General features: G+C 43.2%; 2 protein-coding genes across 2 annotated transcripts in view; one reads left to right on the top strand and one right to left on the bottom strand.

The window, feature by feature from the left end:
- Positions 1 to 15,095, top strand: part of LOC146340798 (uncharacterized) — an 815,287-nt gene that overhangs the window by 209,491 nt on the left and 590,701 nt on the right. The gene's annotated exons all lie outside the window — the stretch shown is intronic.
- Positions 1 to 15,095, bottom strand: part of SLC4A5 (solute carrier family 4 member 5) — a 125,382-nt gene that overhangs the window by 47,954 nt on the left and 62,333 nt on the right. Inside the window, exons 9-13 of the mRNA XM_084807035.1 lie at positions 14,775 to 14,929; positions 9,261 to 9,416; positions 7,699 to 7,873; positions 4,333 to 4,466; positions 2,249 to 2,520 (exon numbers count right to left, since the gene is read on the bottom strand). Coding sequence (XP_084663161.1) covers positions 2,249 to 2,520; positions 4,333 to 4,466; positions 7,699 to 7,873; positions 9,261 to 9,416; positions 14,775 to 14,929 — 892 coding nt within the window. The remainder of the gene's footprint in view (positions 1 to 2,248; positions 2,521 to 4,332; positions 4,467 to 7,698; positions 7,874 to 9,260; positions 9,417 to 14,774; positions 14,930 to 15,095) is intronic.

The following is a 15,095-nucleotide window of genomic DNA, read 5'->3' as shown; positions in this document are numbered from 1 at the left end:
AGATGAGAGTACCAGGCCACCTTACCTGTCTCCTGAGAAACCTGTACGAGGGCCAAGAAGCAACAGTAAGAACGGGACATGGAACAACCGATTGGTTCAAAATTGGGAAAGGAGTACGACAAGGCTGCATATTGTCGCCCAGCTTATTTAACTTATATGCAGAGTACCTCATGAGAAACGCCGGGTTGGATGAATCACAGGTCAGAATTAAGATTGCCGGGAGAATTATCAACAACCTCCGATATGCAGACGATACCACTCTAATGGCAGAAAGTGAAGAAGATCTAAAGAGCCTCTTGCTGAGGGTGAAAGTGGAGAGTGCAAAAGCTGGTTTGAAACTCAACATTAAAAAAACGAAGATCATGGCATCTGGCCCCATCACTTCCTGGCATAGAGAAGGGGAAGAAATGGAAGCAGTGACAGATTCTATTTTCTTGGGTTCCCAGATCACTGCAGACGGTGACTGTAGCCATGAAATTAAAAGACGCTTGCTCCTTGGGAGAAAAGCTATGGCAAACCTAGACAGCGCAGTAAGAAGCAGAGACATCCCCTTGCCGACAAAGGTCCGTATAATCAAAGCTATGGTTTTCCCAGTAGCAACATATGGCTGTGAGAGCTGGGCTATAAGGAAGGCTGAGCGCCGAAGAATTGATGCTTTCGAACTGTGGTGCTGGAGAAGACTCTTACGAGTCCCCTGGACTACAAGGAGGTCAAATCAGCCAATCCTAAAGGAAATCAACCCTGAGTGCTCATTGGAAGGACAGATACTGAAGCTGAAGCTCGAATATTTTGGCCACCTAATGCGAAGAGAAAACTCCCTGGAAAAGACCCTGATGCTGGGAAAGATTGAAGGCAAAAGGAGAAGGGGACGGCAGGGGATGAGATGGCTAGATAGTATCATCGATGCAATGAATATGGACTTGAGCACGCTCCGGGAGAGAGCGGAGGACAGGAAGGCCTGGCGTACTATGGTCCAGGGGGTCACGAAGAGTCGGACACGACTTAACGACTGAACAACAACAAACTTTGGAAGTATTTCAGATACAGCTGTGTTAATAAATCCAGACTAGGTGAGAAAATATTTCAAAGGCAGCACCAAAGAAAAACAGATGTTTGATCAATTGTGCAAATTAGCTTATATTTTTCTATTTGGGGTGAAGGCACAAGTAGCTATGTAAAATATCACTGCTCTTTCCCTTTCAGGCTTCTGGAATTTCACCAGGCATTGCCCCACATGTTTTCAAGATTATTTCACAGCCATAAGGACTAGAAACTTGCTTTAATTGCCCCCCCCCCCCAGCTGAGACGCTCAAGATGCTGAATTGTGCACACCATGTACATGTGATGAGATTTCAGGATACATGTAGGATACTTTATGACTCATCTGCCTTGGTATCTCATGGGGAGGGGGCACATAAAGAAAAGACCTTCACAGACACAGCAATAACCTTGGTCCTTTTTACACATGAGGCTTAAATGGTCTTGGGGCTTCTTGAAACATTTGGTCAAACAACTCCATTTTGAAAGGCCCAAAGTCTCATTTCAATTCAGAAGTGCATTCAGACTTGTGCTGTGTAGTGCTGGCCCAAGAGATTTTGCTGCATGAAAAGCAGTCCACATGGTGTTCTCCCTGCCCCTGCTAAGGCCAACACTTTAAATGGCCTTCAAATTCCAGTTCCTGCCAACCTCTATTTCTCTCTCACCCTGCTGAATGGCAGGACTGGCCCCCAAAACAGAAATGTTTTTGTTTGGATCTTTCCCCCATCTTTTAAAAGCTGGCAAACTCTGATTGCCTTAAATAAAACTAATTTTTACTTGTATCGCTGTATCCATATTCATTCTGCATTCAAACTCTATCCAGGCTACCACAACGTTACATTACCAAGAGATTTTTTTTACCAACCTTCTTTTAAATGAGGTTCCTCTTTAAGTGTCTGTGGATGCTTGATACGTATTTGTGGGCTCTCATTGGAGCTTTCTCCATAAAAGGGGTCCTGATACCCCAACTCATCAGATGGAGTATAAATTATCACTAGCGGGTATGCAGTGAATAGGCCCCATAGGAAGACATACAGCAAGAGAAGTCTCTTCTATCACAAATGAGCCTCTCTTAGCAAAGACCCATCAGAAATCTTTGCAAGAATAATTTCGTTTAGGCGCAGAGCATCAGCAACACCGTGCTGTGGCTGGAGCAATAGATGGATGGCAACACAACATATTTGCATCAGGACACAGGACTTGTACTCACCTGGGTCTGGAGCAATGCATTCGCACTTATACATGGTCACGTAGTCTGGTTTGAAGTCTGCATTGATGGGGTAATACTTAAAGGCTCCGATCATCTTCTTGATGGCATCATAGATGAAGATGAAGCTAATAAGAGTGGAGAACCCCTCCTCAGTGAAGCGTGTGATGTATTTTATAATGAAGCTGGCATCTGTAGCCACCAGAATAAGGCACTGGAGAGCAGAGTGCAAGCCAATCCAGAGGCGGAACTCCATATAGTCTATGCTGTTACCTCTGAAGTTGGGAACAGAAAAAAGTTGTGATTTTTTTTTTAAATGCATTTCATCCTTATATGAGGGAATTATGCTGTCACAACTGATATCTAATAGAATGGATAAGCTGCCCTCCACCCACTGCCCCAGGGTCAGCTAGTCAAAGGGTTACCCCTGATGATCACAACATTTCCACGAGGTTTTTCTTGTTCAGGCTTAGCTGGGAACCAGTCTGAAGGCTATTTTCTGTGGTGGTACCTTGATTTTGGCATGCTCTCCCCATAGGCATATGACTGGTGCTGATGTTATAATCTTTTTGGCATCAGGTCAAAACTTATTTATTTGCCCAGGCAGTTCAATGCTGGTATATTGTTTAGTCTGCTTTGCTTCTTTTTAGTCTCTGAATTGTTTTATGAAGCTTGTTTTATTATACTACACTGTTAGGATTAGTTTTATTCATGTTTATTGTCTACTGCCCTAACATCCATGAGGATGAAGGGCGGTATAATTTTTAAAATAATGTTATAATAAATATGCTTGAGTTTATATTCTGCTTAGAGCAATAAATAATTGTGCTGCTTGCTAGCATGTAGTAAATGACTTACTGCATAATAAATACAAGAAACAGGGGCTTTCTTTAGCTCTTACATCAAATTCTACAGCAAATTATAGCAAATTTTACATATACTAACTCTGTGCTGGGAAAAACCACAGCTCTAAAGGTTGCCATCCAGAATGGTTGTGGATAGGGAGACTATGGTTCCCAGATTTACATCTGTGGATCTAATTTTTTATTTTTTAAATCCAGTGATGTTTGACTCTTCATGGATTGATTATAAACGCAGCCTAAGGACAGGATGTTTATTGGCACTGTAACTGATTTTCAACATTTTGGGGGTGTGTCTTTTATTACGAAAGTTTACAAGAACAATTCTGATTTTGATTAATGAAATGACAGCTTATGTGATTTCAAAAGATTCTAGGATAGTATTGTAGTGGAAGAAACTGATCTGGAAATGGTGTCAAATTTGCTCACAGCTGCAAAAATATGTATCACAGCCAATGGGGAAAAGACTGTTGCCCCACTGATATCAGTGGTATCTCCAGATATGGATTATTGCTACCATGTCTAAGGCTGCAATCCTAGACACACTTAGCTGGGAGTAATCCCCACTGAACACAGTGGGTCTTACTTCAAAGTAAACAGATAAATTGTGCTGTACTTACTGTATTATTAAAGGGCTCACTCTGAACTGCAGAATAAGCTTATAGAAAAACAAGTTTTTCTTGCTGCACCTTTACTGATTTATTGTTTCCCTCTTTTCTTTATATTCTTCTACTTTCTTAATTAAAAACATTAAGCTATCAAATAATAGTTGATGTCAAATAGTAGTTGTGCAAACCCTCCAGAGGCACACCTGTGCATTTGTACCATCTCTACTCTCACGCCCAAAACCACAGATGAAGCCACCCACTTCCGCATTGTGACACATGGGCTGAAGCTTCTTCTGTACCTGCTGTATTAATTTCGACTACAATTGCCTAATCCTATGCTGGCTTCTGAGGTGGTGCATTATTAATGTTCTGACCGTAAGGGTTTCCTTTAAAAATGACATGGAAAAGTTGAATGGAATGCTTAAACTCACAATGTTGTATTTATATAGAACAGTGATAACATATTCAGCACCATTTAATGCCTGGATAGGTGTTTGGTGCGGTGGGGTAGAGGGTGGATGGAAGTAGCGCAGTGACATTTTCTGTTCGAGCAACCAATAAAAGGTCAGCTTGCCCGCCTGGCTTCTGTGGTTAATCATGCAGTAATTATCTCACTTACCTGCTGAAATCGTAGAGCAGCTTTTCAAAGACCAGGATGGGCCCTGTACTGCTCAGGATAATGAGGGGCTGCCCAGCAAAGAAACAGAATATGGAGCCGGCCATTGCTGTACCAAGGAAGCTCTCCATGACGCCCTGGTGGGAGAAAAACCCACATTACTAAACGCCATTAGGCCTCATGTTATAATCACTGTCCAAAAAGGCACCACTTAGATGCAGATAAAGAACACAAGACAGACCACCCAATCACGACTGCCAGGGTATTGCTGGAGATACCACGGTACAACTCTGGGACCACTTGGGCAGCACAATTGCCTCAGTCTGTCCTGGGGGGCCCTCATCTGCACACATTGCCTTGTTCCATTTGCTACATTTGGACACTCAAGCTGAGCACAGACAGATGCATCCATACCCACACATGTGGTCACGCACACACACAGAGGCTTTCAGGCCTGCAAAACTTATCCTGCCTTATTCTTAAAGGGGATTTCTCTCTCTCTGATGAAGTGGGCTATTGTCCATGAAAGCTTCTGCCAGAATAAATGTGTTAGGCTTTTTCTACATAAGGCATTTATCGTGTGCTCGTCATTCCCTACTCACGGTTGTTTATGGGTTCTTTTGACGATGTCCTGATGCTCCAATTTTGCTTCTTTATCTAACCAGCAATTACAGGGAGTGTTTTTAGAGCAGGGAAAATGCAGAATTTAATTGTGAAAGCTAAAGAAACCACTTTTTTCACTTTGTGCTAGTCCTCTATACCACAGTGCCACCTAGAGGTTATGAAGCACAAAAGCAGGAAAGGGAATGCTCTTCATATAGTTCTCGGATCTCAGTTCCATGGCTGAAAGCGAAAGTCTGATCTGGAAATGCCTTCAACGGTGTTTGGTCCAAATGTTATTTTCCTCTCTAGGTTTGAACTCTGTAAAAAATGTTCCAAAAATGTTCTGCAGAAACTGTCTGTGTAGTGTTGGTTGCGGGGGGAGCACTTGGTTGTCACAAAGAAACCCCTCCCCCTCATCCCTAGACTTACTGTTACCTTTAAAAAATGTTACCTATTAAAAATTGATTATTTATTTATTTATTTATTAAATTTATTAATCGCCCATCTGACTGGTCACCCAGCCACTCTGGGCGATGTACAACCCACCATAAAACAATTTAAAACAATAAAATTTTACCATAAACATTTTTTTTAAAATACCCTAACCCACCCCAAATGCCTGCCTGAACAACCACGTTTTTAATGCACGACGGAAGCTCATTAAAGAGGGGGCATGACGGAGTTCCCTAGGGAGGGAGTTCCACAGAGTGGGGGCCACCACAGAGAAGGCCCTCTCCCTCGTCCCCACCAGTCTAGCTGTCCTGGCTGATGGGACAGAGAGAAGGCCATCCGAGGCTGATCTTGTTAAGCGGCCTGTCTGGTGTTGCTGGAGGCGCTCCTTAAGATTGGCTGGGCCGGAACCATATAGGGTTTTAAAGGTCAAAACCAACACCTTGAATTTGGCCCGGAAAACAACTGGTAACCAGTGCAACTCCTTCAGCACTGGAGTGATGTGATCTCGCCGGTGGCTGCCTTTAATCAGGCGAGCTGCCGCGTTCTTTACCAGCTGCAGCTTCCGAACCGTCTTAAAGGGTAACCCCACGTAGAGCGCATTACAGTAGTCTAAACGAGAGGAGACCTGGGCATGTCCTACCGATGGGAGCAGATGGTCGGGAAGGAAGGGGCGCAGCCGCCGTATCAGATGGAGTTGATACAGCGCTGTCCGGCTCACAGCTGACACCTGAGCCTCCATGGACAGCTGGGAGTCCAAAATGACCCCCAGGCTGCGGACCTGGTCTTTCAAGGGTAGCCGTACCCCATTCAACACCAGGTCAACATCCCCCAGCCTCCTCTTGTCTCCCACCAAAAGTACCTCGGTCTTGTCAGGGTTCAGCTTCAGCTTATTCCTCCCCATCCAGCCACTCACCGTCTCCAGACATTTGGACAGGGATTCTATGGCCAACCTTGGTGAAGATTTGAACGAGAGGTAGAGCTGCGTGTCATCCACATATTGATGACACTGCACCCCAAACCTCCTGATGATAGCCCCCAGTGGCTTCACATAGATGTTAAATAGCATCAGGGAGAGGATGGAACCCTGTGGCACCCCACAAGTAAGTGGCCACGGGTCCGAAACCTCCTCTCCCAGTGCTACCCTCTGGTACCTGCCGGAGAGGAAGGACCGGAACCACCGCAATACAGTGTCTCCAATGCCCAACCCCTCCAGGCGGTCCAGGAGGATACCGTGGTCAATGGTATCAAAAGCCGCTGAGAGGTCGAGGAGAACAAGGAAGGAGCATTCACCCCTATCCAGAGCCCTCCTCATATCATCCACCAAGGCGACCAAGGATAAGGTGACAAATGTAAGTTTAATGGATAAAAGTTGCATAGAGATACATAGAACAGGAGAGGGTACAGAGGCATTGGGGTTTTATTGCCATTGTTTTGCTATGGTGCAAATTCTGCTTCTCCCTGCAGGGTCTCCTCCACTTGGCTCCAGAATGAAAGCTGGTTATCCTTAGCCCTACCCTGCAACGCTTCAGGTGGTTGTTGTTTTTCTGAAAGCACCTGCATATCTAGCTGCTCAAATGTTTCTTCAGTGCTGTATCGTTATTTCCACCAACTTTTTCCCACAGTGATTTTACACTTTGACAACTCCTTGGGGTGGGAGGGAGGCTTCGTGGCTGACACAAAGGCCAGCCAATCAGTGGTGTACACAGCCTTGCTCCGAGACAAAAGAGAATATGCTTTATGATTGCACAAGTTTGGCTGCTGCTTAGACAGGAAAGATGCATTCCCTCTGAGCCTCGTCCAGGTTAGCAGAGAGCGGTGCCTCAGAGGTGTCGCGAGGGTGCTTTCAAAGCAGGCTTGCTTCTGAAATTATGTGTGTCCACGTGGAGCCAAATGTACATGTGGCACCTTAAGAATCATCTTAGAAAGGCAGAGAGCTTGCTGGAAGCAGGGAGAAAGAAACGAGGCTGGCAGCTGACGTACCATTTGATTTGTAGGTATGTACATCTATCATTCAGATTGTGAAGCTGGGAGGAGCATGGCTGAAGGGAACCCTCCATTTATATCATATTGGTCTCCACCTTCACTAAAGACCGAGGTAGGATGGGTGATGGGTGGGTTTTTTGGACTGGAAAATTACAGACAAACTGCAGCAGACGCCCAGCTTGGAACTCAGCGTAGCTGCTAACCGTGTGCAGGCCCATCAAAACCCACCTCCCACACATCTTGGGAGCCCAAAGCTTCCAGGCAGAGCCCGCCTCCTGCCATGCCGCAGCCCCGTCTGTTCCTCACGCCTCCATTCTAGCTCACACTTGCCTGGTAGTTTTCTGTAGCGTCACCCAGCAACCCGCCAAATGTGATGGCATTTGTGATGCAGCCAAGGTAGATGAAGAGGATGGCAGAGATTGACTGGATATGAAATCCCTCATAGAAATCACTGGGGAACCAGGGCAGCTTCCGCTTGATGTCCAAATACAGGCCGCCGCAAAACCTGGAAAAGGTAACAGGCAGCGCTGTGAACACTTGGCGCAAAAAGGAATACACATTATCTGTCCAGAACGGTCAAATTCTGTGGTGTGAACATATTATGCAACACAAATTACTTTGTACAGATTTCCTGTTTCCCTTCATGTATTCTGCTTCTGCTGGCCATGGGGTGGCACAAAGAGCTATTCATACTTTGCTCCCCTTCTGCCTTCTCCGATTTCCCCAGACATTGCACACATCTTTATTTGCAAACGTATCTTGCCGTCCTGGGTCTTGTACCACCAGGCGAGGGACTGCCTTTTTGAAATTTCCCCCGTGTCAACAAGTACAGGCAGATAGAAAAGAACACGTCAGATAGAAGGTCTGACATGCTAACTCTCCCTGGGCTTAGGCGTTTTTTATTTTAATTTTATTTGGGTAGCTTTCATAGATATGTTCCCCAGGTCTAAAGCAATACAGGGCCAAACTAGACATGATGCCTCAGTCACGTAGAAAGCACAGGGCAGAGGTCAAAAAGGGTGAGGAGTGTGGATTGCTTCCCTACAGTCTATTCCGTCAGGTGATTTCCCCCCCTCTTGCCTGGCTCCTATTCTGGAAAAGAACATGGCTAGAAAATAATAGTTGGGAGCCTAGCTTAGATGACAGATTGCAGAAGGGTAAGACCAGACAGGGGAAGGTTTAGCATCTCCTCCTCTATGGCCATGTTGCTCTTTAAAATCAGATTTACTTTTTCTTTTTACATTGGAGCAGGTCTTAAACACACAGATCTGTGGCCGTACATCTAGTTTGGCCAACAGTCTTAGAAGTATAGTGCCACATTCCCCGCCCCCAAAACATAGATTCATTTTTATTTTGGGAATCTGTCTTCAGTATGGATGTCCATTTGGGGGGTGGTAGAGTTAGATGAGTTTTCCTAAGCTCAGCCCCCAGACTTTGTTTCAGTTCCTGCTGTGAGGACCAACTTAATCTGCAATGCATTGGGCCAGTTTGTGTTTTTTCTGGGAATTTTGTGCATTTTTTTAAAGTTCTGGAATTTGTGCAAATTTCTGAGCAATTTGTACAAATCACAGCCACATTTGCACAAATTACAGCCACATTTGCATAGTTTGCACAAATGCAGCCGTAAGTTGTGCAAATTGAGGAATCTCCCCCCCACACCCCAAATTGCAAAAAAATTCCCAGAGTTCAGGGAACAGCCCACAGCTTGGTTCGTAAATGCAAAGCAAGTTGTACATGCCGTGGAATTCCATTGAGCCAAAAAGGAAATGGATTTCCCAGGAATGGACATTCTTAAACTTCAGTTGCATAACTGTATTTAATGCTTCCCCTCCACCCCAACAGCAGGTTCCCTTTCTTCCATATTGCTTGCTGTATACAGAGATTTTGCTTACCTTCCAGTCCAGACAAGCTCCTCCCCAATTTCATGTACAGCTGGCATCTCTTTATCTTCACTGCCACCCCCACCTCCCCCGCTGCCACTGCCTCCTCCTGCACCACCAGCTGTGCCATTCATCTGTCCTGCTTCACTCAGTGAAAACCCACATTTTCTAGGGAACAAATGGCAGGGATGGTTAGTAAACCTAGTGTTTTGAGTGCAATATTGCATAGCCCACTCTGCAGGCCTTTGTTTACATGATCATAGATGCCTGAGGATTTTCAGAGCATCCCAAGATAATTTAGCCATGCACTCTTACTCATGGGCAAAGATAAATGCAATTCAAACAAGCGACATTCTCAGATAAACTTTGCTTATTATAAATATACCAAAGTGCAATTAATATATTATATTATACATGAACAGAGAATCAGATTCACGTTATACAAAGAAGATAGCATATAATTCAAATCATCCAAAAGAATTGGCTCAAGAAAACTTAATCATGAACTGAATTCCACATGAACCATCCACATTGCACACACGCCATACAATCGCAGTAGGTTCCACTCTGTTCAATGAGTGTTACTCCCTAGTAAGTGCGTTTAGGATTGTAGCCTTCATATGCAACGTATGTACCCATTTAGATAATCGACCAAAACATTAACACGGCAAAGGATGTTGAGTGAGTTTTATGAAACACAAAAGCATCTGGTGTTCAATGAAAACTTTACCCCCCCACCCAAACCCTGTGAAGATGGTGGATTATCTTTTACAAATTGTGCAACTTATTGTTATTCTTTGTTGTATATTGTGGATTTCAGAAAATGATGGAAAATCTTAGTTATTTACAAGTAGAATCTTGATTCCCCTTTTAATATCTCCCACAGTAGTATAGTGCTATGGTCCATGGGGTCACGAAGAGTTGGACACGACTTAACGACTGAACAACAAGAACACGGTAGTATAGAGGTAAAATTAAATCATAGATTAAAAATCCATGTATTAAATCAGTAATAAAAGTATGGAATATATTATGTAGGAAATTATCTCAGAGAATTTCAGGTTTGTCTTTGCATTTGTATATAATGAAGAATGTTTCTAAGTAGGGTTACTGTAATTATGGAAATAGTATGATTGTAGCTCGCACAATCAGTTGATATGCAATTGTTGTTGTTGTTCAGTCGTTCAGTCGTGTCCGACTCTTCGTGACCCCATGGACCATAGCACGCCAGGCCTTCCTGTCCTGCGCTCTCTCCCGGAGTGTGCTCAAGTTCATATTCAGATGCTATCTAACCATCTCATCCTCTGCCGTCCCCTTCTCCTTTTGCCTTCAGTCTTTCCCAGCATCAGGGTCTTTTCCAGAGAGTTTTCTCTTCGCATTAGGTGGCCAAAATATTTGAGCTTGAGCACTCAGGGTTGATTTCCTTTAGGATGGACTGATTTGACCTCCTTGCAGTCCAGGGGACTCGTAAGAGTCTTCTCCAGCACCACAGTTCGAAAGCATCAATTCTTCTGCACTCAGCCTTCCTTATAGTCCAGCTCTTACAGCCATACATTACTACTGGGAAAACCATAGCTTTGATTATGTGGACCTTTGTCGGCAAGGTGATGTCTCTGCTTCTTACTATGCTGTCTAGGTTGGCCATAGCTTTCCTCCCAAGGAGCAAGCGTCTTTTAATTTCATGGCTACAGTCACCGTCTGCAGTGATCTTGGAGCCCAAGAAAGTAAAATCTGTCACTGCTTCCATTTCTTCCCCTTCTCTATGCCAGGAAGTGATGGGGCCAGATGCCATGATCTTCGTTTTTTTAATGTTGAGTTTCAAACCAGCTTTTGCACTCTCCTCTTTCACCCTCACAGCAAGAGGCTCTTGAGATCCTCTTCGCTTTCTGCCATTAGAGTGGTATCGTCTGCATATCGGAGGTTGTTGATAATTCTCCCAGCAATCTTAATTCCGACCTCTGATTCATCCAACCCAGCATTTCTCATGATGTACTCTGCATATAAGTTAAATAAGCAGGGTGACAATATGCAGCCTTGTCGTACTCCTTTCCCAATTTTGAACCAATCGGTTGTTCCATGTCTGGTTCTTATTGTTGCTTCTTGACCCTCGTACAGGTTTCTCAGGAGACAGGTAAGGTGGTCTGGTACTCCCATCACTTTAAGAATTTGCCACAGTTTGTTGTGATCCACACAATCAAAGGCTTTAGCATAGTCAATGAAGCAGAAATAGACGTTTTTCTGGAATTCTCTTGCTTTCTCCATGATGCAGCGAATGTTGGCGATTTGATCTCTAGCTCCTCTGCCTCTTCGAAACCCAGGTTGTACTTCCGGTAGTTCTCGGTTCGCATACTGCTGAAGCCTAGCTTGTAGGATTTTGAGCATCACCTTGCTGGCATGTGAAATGAGCGCAATTGTGCGGTAGTTTGAACACTCTTTGGCGTTGCCCTTCTTTGGAATTGGAATGTAAACTGACCTTTTCCAGTCTTGCGGCCATTGTTGAGTGTTCCAAATTTGTTGGCTTATTGAATGCAGCACTTTAACAGCATCATCTTTTAGGATTTTAAATAGCTCAGCTGGAATACTGTCATCTCCGCTAGCTTTGTTGTTAGTAATGCTTCCTAAGGCCCACTTGACTTCACTTTCTAGGATGTCCGGCTCAAGTTCAGTGAACGCACTATCATGGCTATCAGGGACATTCAGATCTTTCCTGTATAGTTCTTCTGTGTATTCTTTCCACCTCTTCTTAATCTCATCTGTTCTTTTAGGTCCCTGCATTCTTTGTCCTTGATCATGCCCGTCTTTGCACAAAACGTTCCCTTGAGATCTCCGATTTTCTTGAAGAGATCTCTAGTCTTTCCCATTCTGTTGTTTTCCTCGATTTCTTTGCATTGTTCATTTAAGAAGGCCTTCTTGTCTCTCCTTGCTATTCTCTGGAACTCTGCATTCAGTTGGATATATCTTCCCCTTTCTCCCTTGCTTTTCGCTTCCCTTCTTTCCTCAGCTACTTGTAAAGCCTCATCAGACAGCCACTTGGCTTTCTTGCATTTCTTTTTCTTTGGGATGGATTTCGTTGCTGCCTCCTGAACCATGTTACGGACCTCCGTCCATAGTTCCTCAGGCACTCTGTCTATCAGGTCTAATCCCTGAAATCTATTCCTCACCTCCACTGTGTATTCATAAGGGATATGATTTAGGTCATACCTGAATGGTTTAGTGGTTTTCCCTACATTCTTCAATTTAAGCCGAAATTTTGCAACAAGAAGCTCATGATCTGAGCCACAGTTAGCTCCAGGTCTTGTTTTGACTGACTGTATAGAGCTTCTCCATCTTTGGCTGCAAAGGACATAATCAATCTGATTTCGATATTGACCACCTGGTGATGTCCATGTGTAGAGTCGCCTCTAGTGCTGTTGGAAAAGAGTGTTTGCTATGATCAGCATGTTCTCTTGGCAAAACTCTATTAGACTTTGTCCTGCTTCATTTTGTACACCAAGGCCATGCTTGCCTGTTATCCCGGTGATTTCTTGACTTCCTACTTTAGCATTCCAATCCCCTATGATGAAGAGGACATCTTTTTTTGGTGTTAGTTCTAGAAGGTGTTGTAGGTCTTCATAGAACCGATCAACCTCAGCTTCTTCAGCCTCAGTGTTTGGGGCATAGACTTGAATTACTGTGATGTTGAATGGTTTGCCTTGGATTCGTACTGAGATCATTCTATCATTTTTGAGATTGTACCCCAGTACTGCTTTCCCACCCTTTTGTTGACTATGAGTGCTACTCCATTTCTTCTAAGGGATTCTTGCCCACAATAGTAGATATGATGGTCACCTGAATTAAATTCGCCCATGCCTGTCCATTTTAGTTCGCTGATTCCCAAGATGTCGATGTTCAATCTTGCCATCTCATGTTTGACCACCTCCAACTTACCTTGATTCATTGATCTGACATTCCAGGTTCCTAAACAAAATTGTTCTTTACAGCATCGGATTTTCTTTTCACCACCACACACATCCACAGCTGAGTGTCCTTTCGGCTTTGGCCCAGCCGCTTCACTCTTTCTGGCGCTACTTGGAAATACCCTCTGCTCTTCCCCAGTAGTATATTGGACACCTTCCGACCTGAGGGGCTCATCTTCCGGTGTAATCTCTTTTAGCCTTGTGTTACGTTCCATGGGGTTTTCTTGGCAAGAATCCTGGAGTGGGTTGCCATTTCCTTCTCCAGTGGACCACATTTTGTCAGAACTCTCTGCCATGACCTGTCCGTCTTGGGTGGCCCTGCATGGCATAGCTTATGGCTTCACTGAGTTATGCAAGCCCCTTCGCCACAACAAGGCAGTGATCCATGAAGGGGACGTTCCATGGGGTTTTCTTGGCAAGAATACTGGAGTGTGTTGCCATTTCCTTCTCCAGTGGATGATATGCAATACAGACATCATAATATTTTGTGAGATATATGTGGTTAGGAGGTGCCCTTGGTTTCGGTTATTTTCAATTAAGGTACATTACATGATAAATAATAAAGGTATAAGATGGCCAATGACATTATACTCCAATGGTTATTCTAACTACCCTATTTGTGTAGTATTTTGGGGGGGCTGGAGGGGCTTTCGTGGGAAAAAGGGGGCAGAGAAGTCCACTTCTCTTAGTGCAGTTGATCCAGCACAAATCTGGACCCAATTCTTTGAATTCCTCTAATGATGGTTATGTGGGAGAGCGGTTGATAACTTTCAGTGTATTTCTTGAAATTGCTGAATTAATAAAGCTTCTTGGTTAAGTAATTATGACTGAAGCTTTTTGGATAAATTAATGAAATTATTTGATCTTGTTTATCATTGAACCTGGAGTCTGAGTTTATTAGGTGATTTACATGTATACATAACATATGCTAATGATTAATAACTTACTAATGGAAGACTAATTAATTATATTCTAAGATGGAATGATTAAATAAAATATGGAATGTAGACAAACTGGAAATATTGACAATGTATGTAAGAGAAAATAGTTTGAAAACAGATACAGCCTTTGTTGGTATATAATAAATTATCAACCTAAAGATATATTGATTGTAATGGTCACATTATGTTTGTTGTTGAATTTAATGTTTCTATTAGCATGGTCCTATGCATGTTTACTCAGAAGTAAGTGCGTACGATTGCAGCCTATATGTTTTGTAGGTGTTTGTATTTTTTGAATTGTCTGTTTGTATTTTTACCAATTTGTTGAGCAAATTTTGTTTGAATTTGTTTTTGATAAAAATCTAGTAAAGTTGACTGAATTAAAATGTAATTTATCTAATTCATCTATTAATTTTTATTATATATATATATATATATATATATATATAATGTCGACATGCATACATCTGTTAACTCTTTCTTCGGTCTTAGAACTTTCAGAATGGCTTATATAAAAACAAACAAACACACAAACAAACACAAAACATAAAACATCAAGAATAACATAAAAAGGTATGCCCTTCATTGAACCACTTGGTGACCAAAGAGGGCCAAGCGCTTGCCTGTACCTCTTCTCTGCAGACGGCACTTTCTTGGGTGGCTCTATCCTAATGTTTGGATCCCACTCTCCAGGTGGAAGAACGATGACTTCATCCAAAAACTCATCTATTCCTGCTATCAGATCATCTCTGTCTCTGGCTTTGTAGGCAACATCACTGAAGAGCTGAAAGTAAAAAAGACAAAAAGACAGAGGGATTATTCAGACAAATCATTAGCTGGGAAACAACAGTCTCCCACACTCTAGCCCAGTTTGTTGCCAATTTCTTTCATTTAAACTGGCTCTCCACTCCAAATACATAACTGTCACATTAAAAGCAAGGGCTTTAAAA

This window comes from Heloderma suspectum, chromosome 6 (genome assembly GCF_057233095.1).
Source record: "Heloderma suspectum isolate Gila_16-S chromosome 6, 16-S_ref, whole genome shotgun sequence".
NCBI lineage: Eukaryota > Metazoa > Chordata > Lepidosauria > Squamata > Helodermatidae > Heloderma > Heloderma suspectum.
The sequence above is the reverse complement of the archived record's forward strand: the minus strand, read 5'-3'. Positions and strand labels throughout refer to the sequence as shown.